General features: G+C 38.4%; 1 protein-coding gene across 1 annotated transcript in view; it reads left to right on the top strand.

The window, feature by feature from the left end:
* Positions 1-744: 744 nt before the first annotated feature.
* The window catches only part of PHIP (pleckstrin homology domain interacting protein), a gene marked incomplete in the record, with an annotated part of 1,163,892 nt that continues 1,137,695 nt past the window's right edge, over positions 745-26,941 (top strand). The window contains 4 exon segments of the mRNA XM_053710468.1: positions 745-946; positions 1,042-1,100; positions 1,237-1,266; positions 1,756-1,815. Of these exon segments, the coding sequence (XP_053566443.1) occupies positions 760-946; positions 1,042-1,100; positions 1,237-1,266; positions 1,756-1,815 (336 nt within the window).

The following is a 26,941-nucleotide window of genomic DNA, read 5'->3' as shown; positions in this document are numbered from 1 at the left end:
TGTTGCTCCTGTATCTCCCTTTAAATGTTGTTAGATGTATTTACAAATTTTATGTATTTTTAAAGTAAATGTGTAGCTTAAATGTTCCTTTAGTTGAATCCATTATGCATAATATATAATGGAATGGCATATGAAATCCAAAACATTGTGTTAAAATAAGCATAATACTAAATAATGTTTAATATAAAAACATTGTTTTCTTTTCACTAGTATATGTTGCAAAATTACATAGATTTTGTAATTTACATAGGGAAGTAAATTAACTTATTCCATTTAAAGTATTTTAGCATAAGACAATGATTATTACAAATAATTAAAGCAGAAAGTTTTGTGTGTAATAATATATAAGAAAAGTCACACAATCTTACAAATATACTGAGTAATTTTCATTTTTTATTTGGTTTAGCCTAATTTTAAGTTTGCAAGCAGAATAATGCTTTTTTAAAAATATATATACATAATAGCTCTCTTGAATTGTCAACTAAAATTAGTCATGGGTGTCACAACAAAAAGCCCCTTCTGAAAATATATACTCGTGGGTTACAAGGCAGATCATTATTTTGCTAGGTTGAATGAAATATGTACATATTGCATGGGATATACAAATTACAAAATATGTAATCATTTCTTTGAGTCATGCACCCTTGTTTGAGAGGAGAGAGGGACTCTTTTGTTCTCTCCTTCAGAGGCTGTGCGGAAGGATACGCGCGCGGCTCACTCTACGGCTTGTTGTTTCCTCCTCCCTCCGCCAGGCATTGCATGGTGGAAAGCGGAGGTTTCTTTCTCCTTCCTGCTCCAGACCCTGACAGCTTCAGGGGCAGGGCCCGGGGATCCGCTCCGGTGGCGACTGTAAAAGCGAAAGAAGGAGGCAGTACAAGCAAAAGAGGGGTGACACTAAACCACCCCAATATGTCCTCCTCCAGCAATAGCGCCGACCTGAAATCCGGTATGTCCCCCTTCCTCTGTGTACAATAATAAACAACATGCACAATATGTGCCAAAACATACGTGTTCTATAATTATTTGTTTATATTTTTCTAGAACTGTATTTCCTTATTGCAAGATTCTTAGAAGACGGACCTTGCCAGGAAGCAGCACAGGTATAATATAACCTAGAGAAAAGGGGGTGTCACCACACATTCTACTCGTTATTGAAAGTGACACCCCAATATCCCCATATAAGATTTAGGGGTGCAATACGTTAGACTGACCAGTGGCTTTTTTTCTTCTCTTCAGGTTCTGATCAGAGAAGTAGAGAAGAAGGAGGTAAGCGAAACTGGGATGTAGAAATAACTGTTAAAGATAATGGGTGCTTTTGTGGGTACAAGTGGGGGGATGTAAATATACACTGGACTCTTTAAATTGTCAGATCCCTTTGATCAGCTTTTGTCACGCGATCTGTAATAAAGGATGCAAAGAAGAGAATTCCCAGGACCTGACTATGCTGCTCCTCCCCTTTCCAGGCAAAGCATCATTTTTTTACGGGGGGTGTGGGGGCTATTTCTATATATTTGGGGTCTTCGGTAACATACTCTTGACACATCACACCTCCTTTTGGTGTTATTATTATGTACCGTAGTAAGAGCAAGAGCACAACATGACAGACAATGCAGTCAGCTTCGCATTCAACTGCAACAGGACAGGCTATGTGTTTCATTTAAAATGAATATAAATATAATAGTACTTTTTTGATCAGACTTGACCAGGAGGTGTGTAATTTGTTAACAGACCCTTCTGTGCCTTTCGCTATTGCAGTTGCTGCCAACAAGGATAGACTGGACGGGAAAAGAACACCCCAGGAGCTACCAAAATTTAGTGAGTCTTTCCTATTGCCGAGGAAAAGTTTTTTTATTACCTTTTATATTTTCGCACAGAGGAATAAAATTGAATTTCCCGCATTTTCTATGTTTGGTACTGCTGTACAGTGTATGCATTGAGCCTTAGATTAGTTGCACCATGCAGCACACGTGATGGCTTTGTGGTGACATGTGGTTTGCTCTGAAGATCTATTTTGAGGTAGTTGTGTTTTGTTTGTAAATAGTCAGAAAATGAGAATTTGATGATCGAGAAATAAGAGAGACGTCATGGATGTTGTGCAGAGAAAGGTTGGAGGGAGGGACTTGCAGCCCTGGAAGCAGAAACTGAAAGGGAGGAGGCGCTGCTGCTCAATGCAGTGATCCTTCTGCTCACACATACACAGCCCGGGGCTCAGCTCACTGCCAGCCTGTCACAAACTGGTTGTTCAGCTAAAATGCGCTCATCTGGCTTATTACTTTTATTTTTTTTCTCAAATGACCCCAATTCTTTAAAGTGTAAGTAGTATTTTCCAATATTTTGATCTGATTTTTTATTTCTGCAGTTTTGGTTTAGTACATAATGTTTTCTTTATTTAATGGTAATGTATGTGTTTTTATGTGGCTTGTCTAAATGTTATTTATTTTTAACTCTGCTTAAGCACACTGAATTTCACACTTTTAAACCATTAGTTATCAGAGGGGATTAGAATGTAATGCCTTGCAATGTTTTACAGCACTTTCTGGTACACAAGTTAGGCAAATAATCATTTTTCAAACATATGCCTGATGCTATCACTGTTTTTAATATATTATAATTAAACATTGTGTTCATATTATATTTCTGTTAGATTGCTAAATTTTTATTTCTATCAATTAGTCAATTAACTCCTTTCTAAATGGAATATGACGAGTCAGTGTTTTGTATACGTTTGATCCCAGTCTCATGGTTGGCAAACATATATTAAGTGATATTAATAAATTCAATCACAGTTGGTTAATAGAAGGAATGGATGTCTTCTCTGTAAATAAGAAGGGCAAGTTAGTGTTTCTCAGAGGCTATTTCTCTATTGTTTAGCTTTTATACATACCAGCTGATTTATCATGTATTGCTGGCTTATAGAGAAGATCTTTACAGACATGGGTCATAGTTTTTTTTTATATGTATTTAATGTATACAGGCTTTTCTAACTATATGGTGCCGTTTTAGCACATCCTTTTTTCTTTTCTTTACATTTGCTTATGATAACTTAGAATGTAAATTCTTTTTCACTGGGGTATGTCAGCACAGTAGCTTCATGTTTTGTTATGCCTGGAGTACATTTTATCTTGGTATTTGTATGTTTTCATTCCCATTGAATTTTGGCATACTGAGACCCAATAGTAATGTAACAATGTGTTTCTCTTGGGAAACTTAGGAGGTCATAATGTTGCTGCAGGTGCTAGGTCTCTGTTTTATTACGGTGTAGTGTTACTTTATCAGAATGCTGCTTGTATTCCTATTGTTGCAAAAATATTAACATAAATTGACAGTCAATAATAAAATGGTTAACTTTTTTTTTTTTAATGGGTTTCTTTGTATCTGTTTCTGCAATAAAAATAAATATTTGCAATAAGGTTTTTTTTTTTGTTGCTGTTAACATTTATAACTTTATCAATAACAATATTTAGCGCTGCGGAATCTGTTGGCGCTCTACAAATAACCGATAATAATAACAATATAAATCTGCATCTCTTACAAATGGGTTATATTGTACACATTAAAAACAAAGTAACAGCCTGTAACAACTATGCTCTGCATCTACCCAGTTGATTTTAGATTTTTTTTAAAATACATATTAAAATGTCTTATACATATGTTCTTTTTATGAAAAAAACGTTTTCTCTGACTTGAAAAAAAAAATATTTAAAGGGACACTGTACCCAAATTTTTTTTCGTGATTCTGATTGAGCATGAAATTTTAAGCAACTTTCTAATGTACTCCTATTATCAAATTTTCTTCATTCTCTTGGTATCTTTATTTGAAATGCAAGAATGTAAGTTTAGATGCCGGCCCTTTTTTGGTGAACAACCTGGGTTGTCCTTGCTGATTGGTGGATAAATTCATCCACCAATAAAGTGCTGTCCAGAGTACTGAAACCAAAAAAAAGCATAGATGCCTTCTTTTTCAAATAATGATAGCAAGAGAACGAAGAAAAATTTGATAATAGGAGTAAATTAGAAAGTTGCTTAAAATTGCATGCTCTTTCTGAATTACAAAAGAAAAAAATTGGGTACAGTGTCCCTTTAACAATATTAAAGGGACTGTAAAGTCAAAATTAAACTTTCAGAGTATATATATATATATATATATATATATATATATATATATATATATATATATATATATATATATATATATATATATAAACAAAAATAGCTCTGCAATGTACTTCTAATATCAAATTTGCTTTGCTTTTTTGTTGAAAAGCATAGCTAGGTAGGCTCCTGAAATTTATTAGGTATGCACTACTGGGAGCCAGCTGCTGATTGGTGGCTGTACATATATTCCTCTTGTTAATGGCTCACATAATGTATTAGGCTAGCTCCCAGTAGTGCATTGCTGCTCCTTCAACAAGGGATACCCATAGAATGAAGCACATTTTATAATAGAAGTCAATTGAAAAGTTATTTAAAATTGTGCACTCTATCTGGATCATGAAGGAACAGTTTAGGCTTCATGACCCTTTATTACTGGATGCAGTTTATGGTAGAATACAGTATAATCTCAACTGGTAAATATCATCAAATTCTCCACACTGTCATCTGAAAAGGATCTTATCCTATTGAAGACTTTAACCCCCCCTCCATTTATTTGGCTGCTGTTTGACTCATCATATTAACATGACTACACGGTATGAATAATTAGCAAGAGCATTTCTTGTTAAAGAGATATAAAACATGTTGAGATCTATGCATATCCTAAAAGGGCTAATTAATAATTAATTTAATTTTTTTTTACATAAATTGTTGGCAAGTATTTTTTTTTCTTTTTCTTCCAAAATAAGCAAAATTAATTACATAGCTAAGCTGCCTGAAGCAGCCAACTTCTCCCCCCCTTATCAGTGTTTAGACACAGACATTTTATTTCAACTGAGTTCACAGCTTCTAGGTATGCTCCAGCAGATAATCCCTATGCACTTTTGCATTCTACCAAATCAACAGATATAGATACAGCCATAGAAGGAAGTGTGTGTGTGGGGGGGGAGTTAAAGCTGTACAATTCAGAAACTAAAAAGAAAGGGTTAATGGCGAGGCTCTGCAGTATAAATTTGCAAGTAAAGTAATTAAAGTACATATTATATTTTGTCTCTATCCCAACTTGTTTTATGTTCCTTTGATTGAGCTAAAACAATTATTATCTTGCCTAAGAACAGTCACAACCTTTTTTTTTTACAATACTCTTAAAGGGACACTCGAGTCAAAATTAAACTTTCATGATTCAGATACAGCATGCAATTTTAAGCAACTTTCTAATTTACTTCCATTAACAAAATGTGCACAGTCTTTTTATATTTACACTTTTTCAGTCACCAACTCTTACTGAGCATGTGCAAGAATTCACAGCATATACGTATATGCATTTGTGATTGGCTGATGGCTGTCACATGATACAGGGGGAGTGGAAATAGACATAACTTTGCAATTTATTTAACAAAAATCTACTACTCATTGGAAGTTCAGACTAAGTGCTATTGCGTTGTCTTCTTATCATGCATTTGTTGATTATGCAAATCTACAGTGTTCACTGGTCCTTTAACCTTACTTCCAATTCATTTTTACCTCTTCACTGCTTTTATCACAGTGCTGGAACTGTTAAAAATGATGTACCCTATGCATTAAAATGTATAAAATGACACAAAACCCCATTTTGTTTCTTTTCTTTCATGATTGTTAGAACAAACAGTTTTAAACAACTTTCCAATTTACTTCTATTATCAATTTGCTTAAAGGGACATGACACGCACATTTTTTCTTTCATGATTTAGAAAGAGCATGCGATTTTTAAACGACTTTCTAATTTACATATTTTCTAATTGACTTCCTTTTCTTGATATCCTTTGCTGAAAAGCATATCTAGATAGGCTCAGAAGCTGCTGATTGGTGGCTGCACATACTGATAAAAATGATTTTGTTGGGTTGTAATTTTAACACCAAAATTGTATAATTTTCAACAAATGAATTGTTAGTTAATTTACTTTGATATTTTGAGTACCTTACTTAATATGCATTAGTTGTGAAAACACTTTTTTACGATTTTAAATCAAACATATTATATTGAGTAATATAGACAAAGATTTTAAAGGGATAGTAAACCCCAACATTTTCTTTTATGATTCTGATAGAACATATAATTTTAAACATCTTTCCAATTTAATTATATTATCAAATTTTCTTCATTCTCTTGTTATCCATTGCTGAAGGGACAGGAAGCTGAAAATATCTATTTAGCCAATCACAAGAGACAAATGTGTGCAGGCACCAATTAGCAGCAGCTCTCACTAGTGTATGATATGTGCATATTCATTTTTTAACCAGTGATACTAAGAGAACAAAGCACATTTGAATATAGAAGTTAATTTAAAAGTGTCTTAAAATGAAATGCTCTATCTGAATCATGCAAGTTTAATTTTGACTTTCCTATTCCTTTAAGCAGTATGCATTTCCGAAATACTTAATTTGCATATATTTCACATAACTTGATGGAACAGAATATTTGGAGTTAATGTATCTGGCAGACTCCCCTTTCTTTTCCTCAGAGTGATATTTTGTGCTGATATTGGTTCCTGTATACATATTTTGTGTTTATGTTTTATGTAGAGTGTGTCACCCCAAGCTAAGTGTGTGATTCTTAGAGGCTAGTCCCATTTGAAACAAAGATCAAGTGTGAGGAGTTATTTGTTGTGGTCTTGCCTGGTTCTTACAGGGAAGTAAAGTCTGAGTCAAACAAAAAAATAAGTTAGTTGACATGACTTAAAAAGCTGATGCAAATAGTTGCCTCAATTTTTTTTGAGTAAATCCAGGAAATTTATTTTTTACAGTGTAGATGCCTTGTGTGATTGGCTAACCTGTGTGCATTGCTATTTATTCAACAAAGGATATCCAAAGAAAGAAGCAAATTTGAATGTTGTTTAAAATTGTATTCTCTATCTGAACAATGAAAGAAAAAAAATTGGGTTTAATGTTTGTTTTAGGGATGCACCGAAATTTCGGCCGAAAGTGGCATTTTTGCTTATTTGTTTTTTTTTTGCCTTTTATTTTCGGTAAAATTATTGTGTAGCATATTTCAAATTTGATGCCAGCTTAGAGCTGCTGTTTTGAGTTCATTACTTGACTTACTGTTTTGCATATAATAATAGTTTTCTACGACTATACTTTTATCTTGATAATTGGTAAAAAAAAAAAAAAAAAGGTTAAATCTGATTCTGTTACACAGAACTAAATAAAGAATAATACTAGTGATGCACTAAAATTTGGGCCGCCGAAAATGTGCAATTCCAATTTTGGCCCAAAGAGGACCAAAATGGCTAAAAATGTACAGCCCTCCCCTGTTCTATTGAGTTACATGTCTGTGGCATAAGGTGAGCAGCACAGCACTGGCATGGTACACAGAGCACACACATAAGTACAATGACATGATGATATTTGAAACCAGCAGTGCCCTTTTTTTTTTTTTTTTTTTTTAAGAAGGAAACCAAAGTTCTGAATACAGTATTCAAAGGAGGATAAGTAACAAGTTTATAAACTCTTGATATTATCCACCAGTTTAACTGCAGATCACGCCCTACGGTACAAGTGACCACGCCCATTTGTTGGAGCTTTCCCGCCTACATGCTCTCTCAGCTACACACACACACACACACACACACACTGTAGTTAAAAAAAAATAAAAAAATAATTTTGGTTTCAGTTTTTGGCCAGGGGCATCCTGAATTTTCGGTTTCGGTCCAGAATTTTCATTTCGGTGCATCCCTAGTTTATTTTAATTCTTTTGGCATCCTTTTATTGAAGGAGCAGGTCTGCACTGCTGGGAGCTAGCTGAACACATTTGGTGAGTGAGAGTAGTCCTACATGTGTTGCCACCAGCCAAGTTATTTCCCAGTAGTGCATTGCTGCGCCTAAGTATACCTAGGTATCCTTTTCAACAAAGGCTACCAAGAAAACAAATCATATTAGATAACAGAAGTAAATAGGATAGTTGTTTAAAATTATATGCTCTTTATGAATCATGAGTTTAATTTTGACTTTACTGTCCCTTTATCATTGCTATGTTTATTGCTCAAGACTGTCACTTTGTTTTTAATATGTACAATAAAACCCATTTGTATGAGGTGCTGATTATGCAGTTATTCCTTGCTATAAATGTTAACAGAAACATGCATTTCCTGCTAGTTTGTATAAATGTAAACAAACATATTTTTTATTTAAAAAAAAATAAAAAATATATTTAACATTGTCCCATAGCTCAAAATGAACAAATGTTAAATATTTATTGGTTATTGTTTATAAGTCTTAATATGTTATCAGTTTTTACATTTGCCCAATGCTTCCAATTTTAATTTTTGATCTGCTGAATTCTATAAAGTCTGACCTGTTTCTATAAGTTTATTTGCAATTTTTATAATAGTCCTTTTTACATTTAGAGGTGGAGAATGCCAAAAACTTCAAAGGAGGGAATCATTTGTTTCTCTTTAAATGTGTGGCGTTGTGCCATATTTATGGGTCTACTGCACAATCTTGTTATGCCTCTTATACTATTATAATGTGATTGTCATTGCCGCCTATGTGTTTTCCTCCTCATTTGAACAAGCTGACTCTTCTCAAGAGGTGCCACTCACCCCATAACTGTGTGTACATTTTCTTTTTTCTGCAGTGCAAATTAATGCAACAGTTGCTAAACTAGGAAGTCAGGGATACAATTTAATTCTTTTAAAGTATCAGTAAACCTAAAAATAATGTTATATAATTCTGCACATAGTGCAGAATTATATAACATTATTTTAGTACTATAGTTGTAAAACCCTTTTTTCCCTTTTTTAATATTTTAAAAACATGCTGCTTTTACAGACCTGCTCTCTGCTGAGCGGGTCTGTTTTTTTGTTTTAGTCAGCGCATCGGGCCAGCTGTATAGTCACAGCCCGGCCCGACCGCACCATAGCTGTCTGACAGCAGGAGCGAGCTTCACTTAATGTTATGTGACTATACAGCTGGCCCGATGCGCTGACTAAAAAAAACAGACCCGCTCAGCAGAGAGCGGGTCTGTAAAAGTGGCATGTTTTTTTAAATATTAAAAGGGAAAAAAGGGTTTTATAACTATAGCAGTAAAATAATGTTATATAATTCTGCACTATGTGCAGAATTATATAACATTATTTTTTAGGTTTACTGTCCCTTTAAATTCCTTTAATAATAAAAGGGACAATGTTTGTATCCTTTATACAGCACTGATGGCCTAACGCAGGGTGACTGCAGATGAATTTATAGCTGTTGAATAAATAAATATTTACCATAAAACATGCACATATGGTTGTAGGATAACGCTGTTCTAGTACAGGGGCCACATTTTATTATTGAACAAACACTTCCGTGAATAAAGGGACATTGTAAACTAGATTTTTCTCTGCATTTATATAGCCCACCGGGAGTGTTTTTGTAACAATGTATAGTTTTGCTTATTTTTTTAATAACATTGTGCTGATTTTCAGACTTTTCACCAAGTCTCAGATGTAGCCTAAAGTCTACAGATTCCTGCTTGTTCCTGTTTGTTTAATCTGTCTTTTCATATGCAGGGGAGGGGGAGTGTTTGCTTTTCCTGCTTTCCCAGCCCCTTTCACTGGTGTCCCAGCCTAAACTTATCAACAGTACTAAACTGGGAGCATCTAAGAGTTTTTATACTGGATTTTTAGATCAGTATCTGTGCATATTCTTCTTTATAGTAGTGTCTATTACATGCAGTTATATGAACACTTTTATACACTGTCCCTTTAACCCCTGCAAAGGGCTAAGTAAACGTATTGTTAAAGTCACACAACAGGCACAGTAATATACCATTCCTGGGCAGAAAATGACTGGTGATTGTATGAATGTGTTGCTTCACTGGTCACAGGATCTGGAAGTCAACATTGCAATGCACCAGTGTATTTCAGTTTTGAGTAGAAGTATATTTGCAATATACATGTATATAGCAAAAAATGTGTCTAGTAAAAGTTAAAGGGATAGTAAACACCAAAAATGTTATTGTTTAAAAATATATAGATAATCCCTTTTTTTCCTTCATAAATGGAGAGAGTCCACAACTGCATTCATTACTTTTGGGAAATAAGAGCCTGGCCACTAGGAGGCGGCAAAGACACCCCAGCCAAAGGCTTAAATACCCCTCCCACTTCCCTCATCCCTCAGTCATTCTTTGCCTTTCGTCCCAGGAGATTGGCAGAGAAGTGTCGGCATGGAACTGGAGTTTTAAGTAATCCTGTCAGCCTCTCAGTGAGAGCTTGGATGAAAGTTAGATTCCGGGGATGCAGGGAGAGTCTTTCTACAAAACCATCCCGACTAATTTTTAACAGTTTCATAGGTAATCAGCGGTGACGAGTTATGCTGTCTGCTTTCTTCTCTCAAGTCCATGGCAGAGGCAAGGCTACTATCTGCCACACTTGAAGGGCCGTGTTCCTGTTCCACGGCGTAGATTCCGGTAAGATCGTTTCATTTTACTTTTTGCCTGATTGGTTTGTATTTTAAATGTTTGCCCGAGAGGCTACCACCTTGCGGGACCAACTAGAGTAATCAGGGTCTCAGTGAGGCTCCTTTTGTATCTTGCAATCAAGGGTTAATATCTCCTAAGGGGGGGGGGGGGGTTATATGAACTGGGTGGGGGTTTAATCATGTTTATGTGATTCATCCTGCTTATGTGTAGTGTTACTTAGGCTCATGGTTTTGTGGAACATACCGGCCTTGGAAGTGACGCGGCCTTTGCAGTCGGGCGCACTTTTTTGGACTGTACAGCTTATCTTGTGACCTGGCGTGGTCACATTTTTGACTCTCCATTTCCGCATTTCTGACCGTCTGGTGACGGAGAAATTCTGGTCCTCTGTCTGGTGCATAGGAGTTGGTGAGTGCCCCAGCCATTGTGGGAGTAAGGTGCCGTTTAGATTTTTTCAAATTTTGGTCCATTTTTTTGGTCCATTTTTTTTGTATTCATATCCCAGTTATGGAGGATTCTGATGTTGAGATTGAAGTGGTCTCTGATTCAGATTCTACTTTATTGTAGTGAATACGAATCGGCTCAGATGACACATGACAGTCAGTTATGTTTCATATACAGTTCTAGAGGGCTCAATTCCTCAGGATTGGGGACTCTAGGGGTGCTGTCCCTCGAGTGGCGAGTTCCCTACCACTTACTGTTGCTACACGTGCAGGTGACACAGATAATGCTTATCCTTCCACGGAGGGGGGTTTGTCCCCTCAGTCGGTTGCGGCACGTTTCCGTATTCAAATCCTAATGGCAATGGTGCATCTGCAGCTTCCAGATGTCTATTTAAGATTATGTTCGTGTCAACCTGGGCCCTCCAGGCATGGGGTTGCCCGTTCAGCTGTCCGGGGGAATTGATACTCACTATTTCTTGATCGCTCTGTTTACTTCTACGGAATTTGTTCTGGGGACATGTTTAGTCCTATTTGTTGTCTTTCGTTTATCCCTCCCTGGGGGCAAATATGGCGCCTTAACAGTAATGGCTATGGTTCAGATCCTTCTGTCTTGAGGCCTCTTTCACATACGTGGCGCCTATTCTATCTGGCTGGTCCGGTTAGGGCGCTGAGTGATTGCTTTATTATTTGTGTTTTTTATTAGCTTGTTTTTACAAGTGTCAGCTAAGCATTTTGAGAGGACCAGAGGGTCTGTGAGACATGGGGGACTGGTTCAGTCTTCAGCAGCCTTTGAGCTGGTATTTTGAAACTCAGAGTTCCAGTGCGTCACACTCCAATGGTTCCGATATTGTTGGGATTTGAGTGTTTCCTTCCCCACGTGGGTTGAAGATTTGGAGGTTTTAGGGCCTCATTGCTGCCGTTATGGGCGGTCTTGCCCTTCTAGGGCTATTGAAATTTTCCTTTTTCGACTTGTTCCTTTTTGAGGACTCTTCCTTCCGGTCGAAATCTCTGAACTTTGTCCGTTTCTCCTTTAGAGTTTGACCTTGCGGTCTTTTCCTAATCTGAGGGTTAGTCGATCCTTATTAGGAATGATAGGCTATGTGGTCTCCTTATCCTGGCTCCGTCTAGGGGCTATTTCCGGGGTTTGGGATGCTATGCATTAGGGATGCACCGAAATGAAAATTCTGGACCGAAACAGATACCGAAAATTCAGGATGATCCTGGCCGAAAACCGAAACGAAAACAAAATTGTTTTTTTCTTTTTTTAACTACAGTGTGTGTGTGTGTAGCTGGGAGAGCTTGTAGACGGGAAAGCTCCAACAAATGGACATGGTCACTTGTACAGTAGGGCGTGATCTGCAGTGAAACTGGAGCTCTATAAGGGAGAGGGTGGTTATAGCCAGACAACAATACGAGGTGGACATGTGTTTTGTTTTTGGGTGTAGTTATCCGTGCGATGAGCGTGGCTGCACCTGATCGTCTCATCGTATCTCCGCCTAGTTCCTCACACTGACCCGTCAGATTATATGTCCGGAGCCCCAAATGGAGTCTGCCTGTCACCTATCACCAGGACCACTGGACTTGGCTACAACCTTACGTGCAAGGTGGCTATAGAAAGTTACTGTGCTTTTTTGTATACACTGTCTTGTGGGTGCTAATTTGTACCAATTGTGTGCAAGCTTGGGGCTTATGCTTATAAAGTGTGCACGCATATTTGCCTCAGGCGAATAGAATGTCTACGCGCAAGAGGTTGATGTATGAGCACTGTATATAAGGCTTAAAGATATTCACTGTGTGTGCTTAGGGCTGTGTCTGATAATATCAAGTGTTTATGTTGAATTGTTTTTATTGAAGTTTTACATATAACAAAACAAATAAAATCAAATAATATAAAATAAAATAAAATAAAATACATGTGTCAATCGTTTTTCTTCGTAATGTTCATATTTTACAGTATATAACCTCAGCAGAAATAAAATCTATCCATAGTTTACAGATCAGTGAAAACAGGGTATTTATGTGCTCTATACCATCCTTACGTTTGTCCTCATTGAGGGCCCCGGCTCTTGTTTTAAATTGTAGGGTCTGGAGCATGAGTATTATTCTGGGTGGTTTTTCTTTTTGACTCATGGTACATTACAAAAGGTTCCCATCTTGTGAGGAATCTTTCAGTATCGTTAAGGGTTTCAGCTGCTGCACTTGCCATATTGTAATGATACTCTAATTTGTTATAGATAAAGGTTACGTCAGGTGGAGTGGATTTCCAGAATTGGGCTATGCTGATTTTAACTACCGTGCATACCATCATGACTAGTTTAAGGTGGGTCTTTGGAATTCCTGGGATTGGGAAATGAAGCAGAGCTTGCTCTATCGTTAATGTTATTTGTTTTTGGAAGATTGCACTTAATAGTCGTGAAGTGTAGTCCCAGGTTTTCTTAATTTGCTCACATTCCCACCACATGTGGATATATGTGCCTCTTTCCCCGCACCCTCTATAACAAAGCTGTGATAGTGAGCCCCCTGTTTCGTGTGTCCTTGTGGGATGGAGGTACCATCTGAATGCAATTTTTATGAAATTTTCTCTAAGTTGAGCGTTCTGCGTAAAGGAAGCACCATTTTTAAGGTTTGTATACCATGTTTCAAGTGGCCAGACTTTACCTATGTCTCGTTCCCATCTACTGATGGTTTGTGTTTTTTCTTTGTTTTCTGTGGAATTAAAGATTGAGTATAAGGTTGATATCACTCCCGATATCTGAATGGCTGTAAGGCATAGTGTTTCTAGTTTTGTGTTTGGGGGGGGTTTCGCTATACCTAGTATCTCAATCGCCCTCGACCTCAGTTGCAAGTAATGATACCATATGTTCTTGTCACTAACATCTAGGTTATGATATTGTTCAAAAGATAATACTTTATCTGCTGTAATCACGTCTGCTATTCTATAAAGCCCTTTATTGGACCATTTCTGCTGAACCTCTGTCTATTGAGGTGTCAAGCGTTACTAGAGGGGTTAGTGTGGATCTATCTCTGATAAGAGTGTATTTCGAATTTAGGTATTTCCAAATGTGGATAGTGTGTTCAATCGCAATAAATTTACTGTTATGTTTGTGCTTTGAGAGATGTGGGGCCCAGAGCGCTCGGGAAAGGAAGTTTGTCTCTAGAATGTTCGACTCAATGTGGGTCCAACTCTTCTTACTATTATCTTTAAACCATTGTATGGTCTGTGACATTCTTGCGGCATGGTAGTATGAGATTAAATTAGGCACTCCTACCCCTCCTTCGTTTCTAGTTGTACACATTACTTTTCTGTTGATCCTGGCTTTTTTCCCTTGCCAAATGAATTTTAGTAAATCTCTTTGTAGTTTGTGTAATTCTGAGAGTGGGACAGAGATGGGGAGGGCTCTAAACAAGTATAATATTTTGGGTAATAGTGTCATTTTAGTGGTAATAATTCTGCCGTACAGAGAGATTTTAAGTTTAATCCATTTACTGATTAAATCTCTAATATGCTTGAACATGGGTGTATAATTAGATTGATAGAGACTATGTATGTTAGTTGGAAGATTTATCCCTAAGTACTTAATAGTCTTCTTGGCCCATTTAAATGCAAAATTGAGTTCCAGTAGTTTTTTTGTATGCTGTGGAAGTTTGATGCTTAAGGCCTCGCACTTGTCTTCATTTATTTTGTAGCCTGAAAGGTTACTAAATTGTTGCATTATATGATATAGGGGGGGAAGAGATAACAGTGGTTTAGTCAGTGACAGGATGATATCATCCGCGAATAGGGATAATTTGTGGTCTGTTACTCCATCGTTAATACCTGCTATATTCTGATCATCTCTTATTTTAATTGCCAAAGGCTCAATACAGAGGGCAAATAATAGGGGGGATAGTGGACAGCCTTGGCGGGTGCCGTTCTTAATCTGTATTGCTTGGGACTGGTAGCCAGATAGCCTAATGAATGCCGTAGGGGATGAGTAAAGATTGGTGATCGCGTCAAGAAATTCACCCCTAATACCTGTTTTCTTGAGGACCGCAAACATATATTGCCAATTAACTCTGTTGAACGCCTTCTCTGCATCCAGGGCTAGAAACAGAGAAGGCGTCCCTCTGACTGTGGCGAGATTAATCAAGTCTATCACTTTACGGGTGTTGTCTGGAGCCTCTCTACCGGAGACAAACCCCACTTGATCTAAGTGTATAACCTTGGTAAGTAGAGGGTTCAGTCGATTTGCCAATATTTTGGTGAATAGCTTTATGTCTTGGTTTATCAGTGATATAGGCCTGTAGTTTTGGCAGTGCTGCTTATTTTTGCCTGGCTTCGGGATTACTGTGATTCTGGCTGTTAACATCTCAGGGGGTATTACTTTATTTTGTAGAATAGAGTTGAATACATTCGTTAGTTGTGGTATTAGAATAGGTTGCAGCAATTTATAGAAAATTCCCGAGTATCCATCTGGCCCTGGTGCCTTAGAACTTTTAAGAGTTTTTATGGCTAATTTTACTTCCTCGTGGGTGATCGGACTATTCAGGGCATCCCTATCTTGTTCAGTTATGGATGGCAAGGAACTATTTTCTAGGAATGTGTCAAGTTCTTTAGTTTTGTCTATATTAGATTTGTTATGCGTGAGATTGTATAATTTATGGTAGTACTCAGCAAATGTATTTGCAATAGACAGGGGGTCATTAGTCGTTTTATTATCCGACAGTTGTAATTGGGGTACAGTAGTGATTCTGGTAATTTCTTTCAATTTATTAGCCAACATTTTGTCGGGTTTGTTGCTGTAAATATAGTATTGTGTGTCTATCATTTTGATTGTCCTAATTGCATCTTTATTTAAGAGATGATCTAGCTTGTCAGTTTTAATCTTTAATTGTTTCATTAATCCTTTCGTTGACTTATCTAAAATTTTAGTTCTTAAGAGATTAATCTCTGATTTCAGTTGCTCAATTTGGGTTTTTTTGATTTTATGTCGCTTGTTTGATTCTGTGATCAAAAGACCTCTAACATAGGCTTTTAATGCCCCCCATTCATAGATAGGGTTGGAGGTAGTGTTTTTATTAAGTGTAATAAACTCCTGTATGTGTTGTTGGATTGTATTTAGTATCAACTTATCTTGTAATAGGTTGTGGTTGAGTGTCCAGGCTTTTATTCTCTTTGGGTTAATCATTCCCGATAACTTAATTTCTACCATGGAATGGTCTGACCAAACGCAATTTATAATTGTAGCTTTAATCAATAAGGGCACCATAACTTGACTTAGGAGAATGTAAACGATTCTTGAGTATGAATTATGTACTGGGGAGTAGTATGTATAGTCTTTTACTGTTGTGTTGAGTGTTCGCCAACTATCTATTAGGTTATGATCTAGGGTGAAGTCTTTTAACACTTTATGGGTGGGTCTGCGTGCTTTTTGTTGTGAGATAGTTACTATTGATCTATCTACATTATCATCCATGGTTGTATTGAAGTCTCCCCCAATAATTGTTTTGTACCTTTTCCAGAGTGTAAGTTGTTTGCTAAGTCTAGACATGAATGGAGATAGATGTTCGTTAGGGGCATAGACATTTACCAGTAGGACCGGGGTGTCTTGTATGAGGCCTTTTAGAATTAAGAATCTCCCCTCTTTGTCCCTTATAACTGATTCTTCTTTAAAGTTTAATGAGGAGTGGAGGAGAATTGTAACTCCACACCTTTTGTTTGGATTGATTGAATGGTATTGTGTAGGGTATGTTTTATCCCAGTATTTAGGGGTGTAAGATCTGGTAAAATGTGTCTCCTGCAGCATTACTATTTGCGCTTTTAGGGACTTATATTCATTGATGGCCTTTCTGCGTTTTATGTCAGAGTTCAGTCCTCTGACGTTATGTGATATAATTTTAATGGACATAATAGCTGGATAAGCATATTGCTATTGTTTCCCTATCTTTACCCCCTGAATGGAGTTCACAGAACACCTTAATGCTCACATATTGTTGCTTAATCTTACCACTCGAAGAGCCGGGACCCTCGTGGGATTGCTGTGGGGTACCATGCTGTGAGATAGCCCTTACAGTATATCTCGGTGGGAGACAAGAGGATTTTTTGAGGATACTTAGAAAGTGGAACCAGCTATGCAGCCGATAATCGTACAATGGTGTAGGCTTCAAAAGGAAGCTCATCCTGTAACACAAAGCAGTTTTGAGAAACACATGTAAAAATAACAAAAAAATAAACATGTCAGCAATTCTAACTTAAGTATTCCTAGTAGAGGAACGAAACATGGCATGCATTCGATGTATACATTGATCTGAACAATTCTAACTTGGGGAGGGAAGGGGAGGCAGGGGAAGTTGAAGGAATATGTATGGCGGGTGAGGACAGGATAGGAATAAGGGGGTATGAAGAAGGGAGAGTAAGGGATGATGGGTGGGGAGGGGGGGGGAGGGGGGGGGGATCCCGAGATACTAGACGGCATCTCATTCTGCAAAAATAGAAAATAGTGGGGCACTGGTTATTTATCAACCAAAGATAAAAGTTCAAACATGGTGCTAATAAATGAGTTCCATATGTTGCAATAAACTGTGGTAATCAGTCTCTGAAACTTCTCTTATTTAACTGTTAACTTAATCAGTGCCCCTTAAGATATCTGGAAGCCTAATTGCTTCCACCAATGTTATTACCAGTACCGTCTCTTATTGTTACAGCACTTCACTCCGGGTCTTCATCTTCTGATGAGGATTCTGATTCTTTAGGGTCGCTTGGTGTAGGTTTTCTTCGTTTGGTCTTACCCATTTCACGGGCCGGCGTCCACTCTCTTTGAAGATTTTTCTTTGTAGTCTTGCTGGGTGCAGGTGTGTTGGAACTCTCTGTTGGAATTTTGAGCTTGGCCAATAGTGAGAAGCCTTCTTCCCTAGTAGTGCAGCTATACATGATGTTTTGGATGGAGAAGACTAACTTGAATGGGAAGTTCCATCTGTATTTGATGTGAGCAGCATTGAGGGCTGTTGTTATGGGTTTCAGTTCTCTCCTTTTTCGGAGTGTGATGGGGGCTAAATCGGTGAAGATTTGGATATCATGTCCATCATAAGTGATAGTCTGGTTATTTCTTGCAGCTTTTATTATGAGTTCCTTGATGTGAAAGTAGTGAAGTTTAGTTATAATGTCCCTTGAGGCGAATTGCTGTGGCTTTGTCAGTGCCCTGTGCACACGATCCATAAGTAGCATGTCTACTTCCACTTCAGGAACTAGTTGATGGAAAAGATCTGTGATAGTTTCATCTAAGTTTTTATAGGATTCCGGAAGGTTTCTAATGCGGATATTCGATCTGCGGGATCTGTTTTCAAGATCCTCGATGTGATCCTCTAATTTAGTTATATAGGTAGAGTTCTCCTGTATTGAGTGGCGTAGCTGGGGGATTTCTTCCACTATATTATCCAGTTTGTTTTCTAGTTCAGCCGTACGACCTCCAATTTCTCTGATATCCAGTCTTAATTCTGAAATAGCGGATTTTAGTTCCTCCTGGAATAAAGATTTTATCTGTGTTAAAAGTTCTTTATTGGATATCGACACAGTGGGGTGCTCAGTAGCCATTTGTGGGTTTTTTGTAGGGCTAGCGGTTTGAGTTGTGATGCTTTTATCTAAGGTTTTTTGCTTTGCTTGAGATTTTGATAAACATTCTTTGACTGTCTGCGTTTTATTTTTCATTGTAATGCAGCTTTCTTGTGTCCAGGGGATGGTGTGCTCTTTAATTGCTATTCAAAAGGTGGAAGGTTTATTGGCTTAATATAGCTGGAATATGTACTCGGGATCTGGAGTAGCTTAGGGAAATTACATTAGACGGAATTGCTCATAATCTTTAGTGATGTCGGTATAGACAAAGTGGATCTTTAGTTTGCCATTACTTTCCTCATTCAGAGTGATGTGCTACATATCTCTATCTTTCCTGCTGAGGGGGTGAGATAAAGAGTTACTGAAAAATCTTGTGAGTCCCTGCAGCTCCTATTCCTCCGTTGTGTAACTGAGCCCTCCGGTTCTGGCCACCTGGACTGTCCTGTTCCAAGGCTAACTGCACCTCCAAACAAGGCAGGCAGCAAGGGTGTCTCTCCTAAGGAGGGTCGAAAAGGAAAAGGAGAACTGTAGGTTTTGCTTGTTATTAATACGCCATGAGCAGTGAGTCTGCTTTTTTAAGAAAAAATATTAGTCTGTTCTGAATCTGGCTTTCAGTATTGTGGTGCAGCCGGGGTATGTGGGATCTGCTTATTTATTTTAAGGTACTGGTGCAGCAGTCTGTGTAGGAGAGAGAAGAAGCAGCAAGATGGCGCCTCTTCCCGCCCTCAAAAGTTTCGGCCCGTATTTATTATTTTTTTATTTTTGTCTCGTCTTGAATTTTATAAGGGCTTCCTCGGCACTGGGTCTCTGTGAGGCCTTTTGTTAAAGGTGTAGGTTGATGTGGGTGGGGGGTTATATCTCTCCCCTGCTGCTATCGTGTGTCTGTCCCCCTTTATTAAATTATTTGATGCGTGGCTTAAGTGCGGTGTCGGAAGGCCTCACCTGTTGCCTGTTGGTATGCGAGCCGTCTGGTTAGCTTAGACTGTGTTGATGTCAGGAGTGGCTGCCGTTACTTATCCTCCGTAGGTTGATTTCTTTCTAAAACAGCCGTCGGAGCGGAGCCCCGACCCTCCGACGCTGTGCTGTTGCGGCAGTAAGAATGTTATTCCGACAATGTACACCTCCGTATTGCCCCGGAATCCTCTCTTGAGGTGCTCTACGGTGTGCCTGTCTCCTATTTGTGCTCACAATGTCTTTTTTAGTGTGATTTAGCACTTTTTCCTACTAAGTTAGGCTCTTTAGCAGCGGAGCTCTCTCAGGACACGTCTGGCTTCAATGGCTGCTAGCTCCGCCTCCCCATATCAAGTGTTTATAAACATGTTACTTATCCTCCTTTGATATTTGTATTCACTATTCAGAACTTTGGTTTCCTTCTCTGCTGGTTTCAAATATCATCAAGTCATGGTACTTATGTGTGTGCTCTGTGTACCATGCCAGTGCTGTGCTGCTCACCTTATGCTAAGGATAGACATGTAACTCAATAGAACAGGGGAGGGCTGTACATTTTTAGCCATTTTGCTCCTCTTTGGGCCGAAATTGGAATTGCACATTTTCGGCGGCCCAAATTTTGGTGCATCGCTAGTATTATTCTTTATTTAGTTCTGTGTAACAGAATCAGATTTAACCGTTTTTGTTTTGTTACCAATTATCAAAATAAATTATAGTCCTAGAAAACTATTATTATATGCAAAACAGTAAGTCAAGTAATGAACTCAAACAGCAGCTCTAGGCTGGCATCAAATTTTAAAATATGCTACACAATAATTTTGCCAAAAATAAAAGGAAATAACAAAAAATGCTATTTTCGGCCGAAACTTTCTGCTGCCGAAATTCCGGTGCATCCCTACTATGCATTCCTTTTCCTTGGATGTAATCCTCTGGTTTTGTACTTTGAGGAGATTATGGAGACTAGCATTTATTACCTCACTCTTCGGGTGACTTCGTCCCCGATGTTTCCTTTGGGTCCTAGAGGTTTGGGGTGCGCCTGTTGGGCTTAGAATCTTAGCGGCTCTATCGTGCCCTAGCTCCTTTGGAGTTGGACCTTTTGTAAGGGGTGTTCTCTTCCCTTTTGGGTTGGGATTTATGTTTAGACCCTTTTACAAGTTATTGTTATCCCTTGTGAAGTCTGTTTTTATTCAGACGGGGTATGGAGTTCCCTGGGGTATTGTCTTGTCTACACAATTCTGGGGCTCGGGCCTTCGTTTGTCTGGATCTTCTGGGCATTAGCCAACTGGTCTGATTGGTGGTTAGCCCCATGGTTTCGCTAGCTGGATCCCGCTGTGGTGTGGGAACTTTTTGGATGGCACCCGAGCTCTGTTGGGGTGTCTGAATCCATTCCGCCCTTTGGGCTGGTGGTTGGGGCCATTTTCTGTTCCCCTGTTTTTCAGGCCTGCCTGTTGCTTGGGCTGGTTCGGTGTTGGAACAGGATCTGAGATATGTTGTTTGTCCTTGGATCGTGGAGGTATGGTGAGCCTCTTTGAGGTTCTGGGGTCCTCGTTGTTCCACATAAGTGTGTATTTTATTTTCAGAGTCATCCTGGTTTGACTGCAGCGTGTGGTGTTCAGAGGTTGCTCTCTGGGATTGATGCATGTGTTGGCCTGGGAATATTTCAATATTCCGAGTTCCTGGCGACTTGGGACTCCGGTTTGTGGACTATCTGCTGATCAGTGTCCTTGGGGCCTTTTTTCCTTTTCAAAGGTTTTCTTGACTTCGGACGAAGCAGAATTTTTGTTGGGTTGTGGTTTCAGGCCTGGTGCCCTCAGAATGGGGCCGCTTTTTATACCCTTCCGTTTTAGCAATCAGTGTCCACTAAAGCTTTGGTATTGTTTTCCCAAAAGTAATGAATGCAGTTGTGGACTCTTTCCATTTATGAAGAAAAACATACATTATGCTTACCTGATAATTTTCTTTTCTTCAGATGGAAAGAGTCCACAGCTCCCGCCCGTATTTTTCTGTGGGGCGGACGTAATTTTTTGTTCTTCTGGCACCTTTTCACCCTGATATTTCTTCTATTGTTCCTTGTTCCTCGGCAGAAGGACTGGGGGATGAGGTAAGTGGGAGGAGTATTTAAGCCTTTGGCTGGGGTGTCTTTGCCTCCTCCTGGTGGCCAGGTTCTGAATTCCCAAAAGTAATGAATGCAGCTGTGGACTCTTTCCATCTGAAGAAAAGAAAATGATCATGTAAGCATAATTAGTTATTTACCATTCCCCAGTTTTGCATAACCAACACTAATAGAAATATACTTTTTAACTCTAATTACCTTGTATCTAAGCTTCTGCTGACTGCCTCCTTATCTCAGATCTTTTGACAGACTTGCATTTCAGGCAATTAGTGCTGACTCTTAAATAAGAGCACAATGTTATATATATGAAACACATGAACTAACATCCTCTAGCTGTAAAAAAACTGTCAAATGCATTCAATATAGAGGTGGCCTTCAAAAGCTTAGAAATAAGTATATGAGCCTACTTTAGTATTATCCTTCAACTAAGAATAGGAGAACAAAGCAAATTTGATGGTAAAAGTTGTTTAAAATGACATGCTCTATCTAAATCATTAAAGTTTAATTTAGACTTAACTATCCCTTTAACCCCTTAACAACCGAGGATGTGCAGGGTACGCCCTAAAAAAAAGTCAGTTAACGACCAAGGATGTACCCTGCACGTCCTCAGTCTGGAAAGCAGCTGGAAGCGATCCTGCTAGCTTCCAGCTGCTTTCCGGTTATTGCAGTGATTCCTCGATATCGAGGCATCCTGCAATAACCTTTTTTTAGCCATCCGATGCAGTCTCTCTGTGGCCCCCTCTGCACCGGACATCGATGGCTATCTTCATTGGCGGGTGGCGGCCATCGATGGCCCTGGTGATGTAGAGGGGGGCGGGATCAGGGATGACCGTGGGCGCGTACGGGGGGGCGAGCACGGGGAGGGAGCGGGTGGGAACCGCTACACTACAGAAAAATTAATATTAAAGGGGGGGGGTATATATGTAAAAAAAAAAAACATCAGTCAGGGGGTGGGGAAGCTACACTACAGAAAAAAAACATAAAAAAAAAAACCCCCCCATTATTTTTGCAAACTGGGTACTAGCAGACAGCTGCCAGTACCCAAGATGGCCCCCAATAAGGCAGAGGGTTAGAGAGCTGTTTTTTTTGGGGGGGGAATCAGGGAGGTTGGGGGCTAAGGGGGGATCCTACACAGCAGCATATGTAAATATGCTAAAAAAAATTTCAGATACCTTTTTATTTTACTACTGGCAGACTTTCTGCCAGTACTTAAGATGGTGAGGACAATTGTGGGGGAGGGAAGAGAGCTGTTTGGGAGGGATCAGGGAGTGGGATGTTTCAGGTGGGAGGCTGATCTCTACACTAAAGCCAAAATTAACCCTGCAAGCTCCCTACAAACTACCTAATTAACCCCTTCACTGCTAGCCATAATAAACGTGTGATGCGCATCAGCATTTAGCGGCCTTCTAATTACCAAAAAGCAACGCCAAAGTCATATGTCTGCTATTTCTGAACAAAGGGGATCCCAGAGAAGCATTTACAACCATTTGTGCCATAATTGCACATGCTGTTTGTAAATAATTTCAGTGAGAAACCTAAAATTGTGAGAAATTTAAAGTTTTTTTTTTTTTTTATTTGATCGCATTTGGCGGTGAAATGGTGGCATGAAATATACCAAAATGGGCCTAGATCAATACTTGTGGTTCTCTACTACAATAAAGCTTAAATTAACCCTAGAAGCTCCCTACATGCTCCCTAATTAACCCCTTCACTGCTGGGCATAATACACGTGTGGTGCGCAGTGGCATTTAGCAGCCTTCTAATTACCAAAAAGCAAAGCCATATATGTCTGCTATTTATGAACAAAGGGGATCCCAGAGAAGCATTTACAACCATTTATGCCATAATTGCATACGTTGTTTGTAAATAATTTCAGCGAGAAACATAAAGTTTGTGAAAAAGTGAACAATTTTTTTTTTATTTGGTCGCATTTGGCGGTGAAATGGTGGCATGAAATATACCAAAATGGGTCTAGATCAATACTTTGGGATGTCTTCTAAAACAAAATATATGCATGTCAATGGATATTCAGGGATTCCTGAAAGATATTAGTGTTCCAATGTAACTAGCGCTAATTTTTTTAAAAAGTGGTTTGGAAATAGCAAAGTGCTACTTGTATTTATGGCCCTAGAACTTACAAAAAAGCAAAGAACATGTAAACATTGGGTATTTCTAAACTCAGGAGAAAATTTAGAAACTATTTAGCATGGGTGTTTTTTTGGTGGTTGTAGATGTGTAACAGATTTTGGGGGTCAAAGTTAGAAAAAGTGTGTTTTTTTTCCTCCAATTTTTCCTCATATTTTATATAGTAAATTATAAGATATGATGAAAATAATGGTATCTTTAGAAAGTACATTTAATGGCGAGAAAAACGGTATATAATATGTGTGGGTACAGTAAATGAGTAAGAGGAAAATTACAGCTAAACACAAACACCGCAAAAATGTAAAAATAGCCTTGGTCCCAAACGGACAGAAAATGGAAAAGTGCTGTGGTCATTAAGGGGTTAATACTGTTTCAGTGAGGTGTTTTAAAGGGACATTATTCCCAAATGTTAAAGCACTTGAAAGTGATGCAGCATAGCTGTAAAAAGCTGACTAGAAAATATCACCTGAACATCTCTATATAAAAATGGAAGTTATTTTAACTAAAAAAGTATTCACACCCCAATATAAAGACTTTAAGCAGCCAATCAGGATGCTAGTCCCAGGACTTGCAAGGGAGTGTGCATCTGGCATGTTCAGGCACAGTCATATTGTTTTCCTATTCAGTTTAAAGAAGTTTGCAATAAAATATCACACAATTTCAGTGAAATCTCATGAGATCACAGCAATGCAAAGCATGACATCAGCGCTGCTGATCCTGATCAGGGATAGGCAAGGTGTCCGTACACGGACACTGGTGTCTGTGACTAGCCCTTGCAGTGTCCGCCACAACCTTAGTATATGTTTTGATTGAATAATAGGACTAAAAAAAAATATGTAGTGTGAATAAATTTAGTGGCTTGTCAAGAGACTGCTAGCGATATTGGGTGATAAGTTATGGAATAACTAAAGCCTGAGTGAAATACTGGATGTTTATCTGCATCTGTATAATAACGCCCAGCTCTATACAAAGACACAGTAGGGACACTGGCACGTGCGCATAGCCAGACAAGGGTTGGTTATAGGGTCAGTGGTATCTGCATCAGTATAATAACACCCAGCGCTATATAATGACACAGTAGTGACACTGGCACATGCGTATAGCCAGACAAGGGATGGTTATAGGGTCAATGGTATCTGCATCAGTATAATAACACCCAGGGCTATATAATGACACAGTAGTGACACTGGCACATAGGTATAGCCAGAGGAGGGCTGGTTATAGGAGCAGTGGTATCTGCATCAGTATAATAACACCCAGCGCTATATAATGACACAGTAGTGACACTGGCTCATGGGTATAGCCAGACAAGGGATGGTTATAGGGTCAATGGTATCTGCATCAGTATAATAACACCCAGCGCTATATAATGACACAGTAGTGACACTGGCTCATGGGTATAGCCAGACAAGGGATGGTTATAGGGTCAATGGTATCTGCATCAGTATAATAACACCCAGCACTATATAATGACACAGTAGTGACACTGGCACATGGGTATAGCCAGAGGAGGGCTGGTTATAGGATCAGTGGTATCTGCATCAGTATTTTAACACCAAGCACTATAAAATGTTTTTAATTTAAAATGTACCTTGGTGTCCTTCACTAAGGTCTGTAATTTGGATTATGTCCGCCAAAGCCTTTGTCTGTGCCTATCCCTGACCCTGATTGGCTATTGTGTGTGTGTTTTTCTTTCCTCTCTAACTTGCTGCTTGCTGGACAGCAGCTGAAGTATAATTGTTCACATAGCTCTCGCTTTCTTGATCTGAAGAGATTTTGAGGTAAAATATCTTCCCTGTTTACATAGAGATATTCATGTGATATTTTCATGTCGGCTTTTTACAGTTATGCTACATCACTTAAAGGGCCATGATACCCACATTTTTTCTTTCATGATTTAGAAAGGTAATGCATTTTTAAACATCTTTCTAATTTACTTCTATTATCTAATTTTGTTTTATTCTCTTGATATTCTTTGCTGAAAAGCATATCTAGATATGCTCAGTAGCTGCTGATTGGTTGCTGCACATAGAAGCCTCATTTGATTGGCTCACCCATGTGCATTGCTTTTTCTTCAAATAAGGATATCTAAAAAATTAAGCAAAATAAATAATAGAAGTAAATTGTAATGTTGTTTAAATTTGTATGTTCTATCTGAATCATGAAAGAAAGATTTTGGGTTTAGTGGCCCTTTAAGTGATTTAGCATATGAATATTATCCCCTTTAATTTACACAGAAAGCATATGTAGATATACTCTGCTTGCCCATGGACTAAAAGCTCTATTGTGCACTACCATGTCCCTTGTAAATGTTATCTAATTCAACACTGAAAAAAAGATACCCTATATGCTCTCAATGTTGCTATATGTTTTGTATTAGTGTCTGTCCATATGCTTATTGCTATTGAAAAAACCCTCTAGGTTTTGTAATAACCACATATTCTTATGTTATACACTGAGCAGGTTCTTAAAGTGAAGGTAGACTTTGGTGAATGAAAGTCCGTTTTTTAAAAATACTATTAAAAATAGGGGCACTTTCATTCATCAAAGTTTACAAAGCAGCCGTTTTGTTAAAAGAAAAAACAACCTTTTTCTTTTCACTGCAACAGCAGCTTCTCCCACATAGAGATCCTCTATTCACACGTCGGCAATGACTAATCCTGCTTCCTCCAATCACAGCTTTCCAGGGTAGTCATTGCCTGAGGCCATGCTGTGATTGGAGGAAGCCGGATTAGTTATTGCTGATGTGTGAATAGAGGATCTCTATGTGGGGGAAGCTGCTGTAGCAGTGAAAAGAAAAAAAAATTTTTTTTTTAACAAAGCAGCTGCTTTGTAAACTTTGATGAATGAAAGTGCCCCTGTTTTTAATAGTATTTTTAAAAAACGGGCTTTCATTCATCAAAGTTTACCTTCACTTTAAAAGGACACTCAGGTCAAATAAAATTTTCATGATTCAGATACAGCATGTAATTTTAAACTTTCCAATTTACTTCCATTAAAGTGCACTGTCTTTTTTTATATTTACACTTTTTGAGTCACCAGCTCCTATTGAGCATGTGCAATAATTCACAGACTATACATATATGCATTTGTGATTGGCTGATTGCTATCACATGGTACAGGGAGAGTGGTAATATACATAACTGAAATTTGTTAGAAAAAAATCTACTACT

Source organism: Bombina bombina, chromosome 4, assembly GCF_027579735.1.
Source record: "Bombina bombina isolate aBomBom1 chromosome 4, aBomBom1.pri, whole genome shotgun sequence".
NCBI classification, from domain to species: domain Eukaryota; kingdom Metazoa; phylum Chordata; class Amphibia; order Anura; family Bombinatoridae; genus Bombina; species Bombina bombina.
Note: the sequence above shows the minus strand (reverse complement) of the source record. Positions and strands in the feature narration are given on the sequence as shown.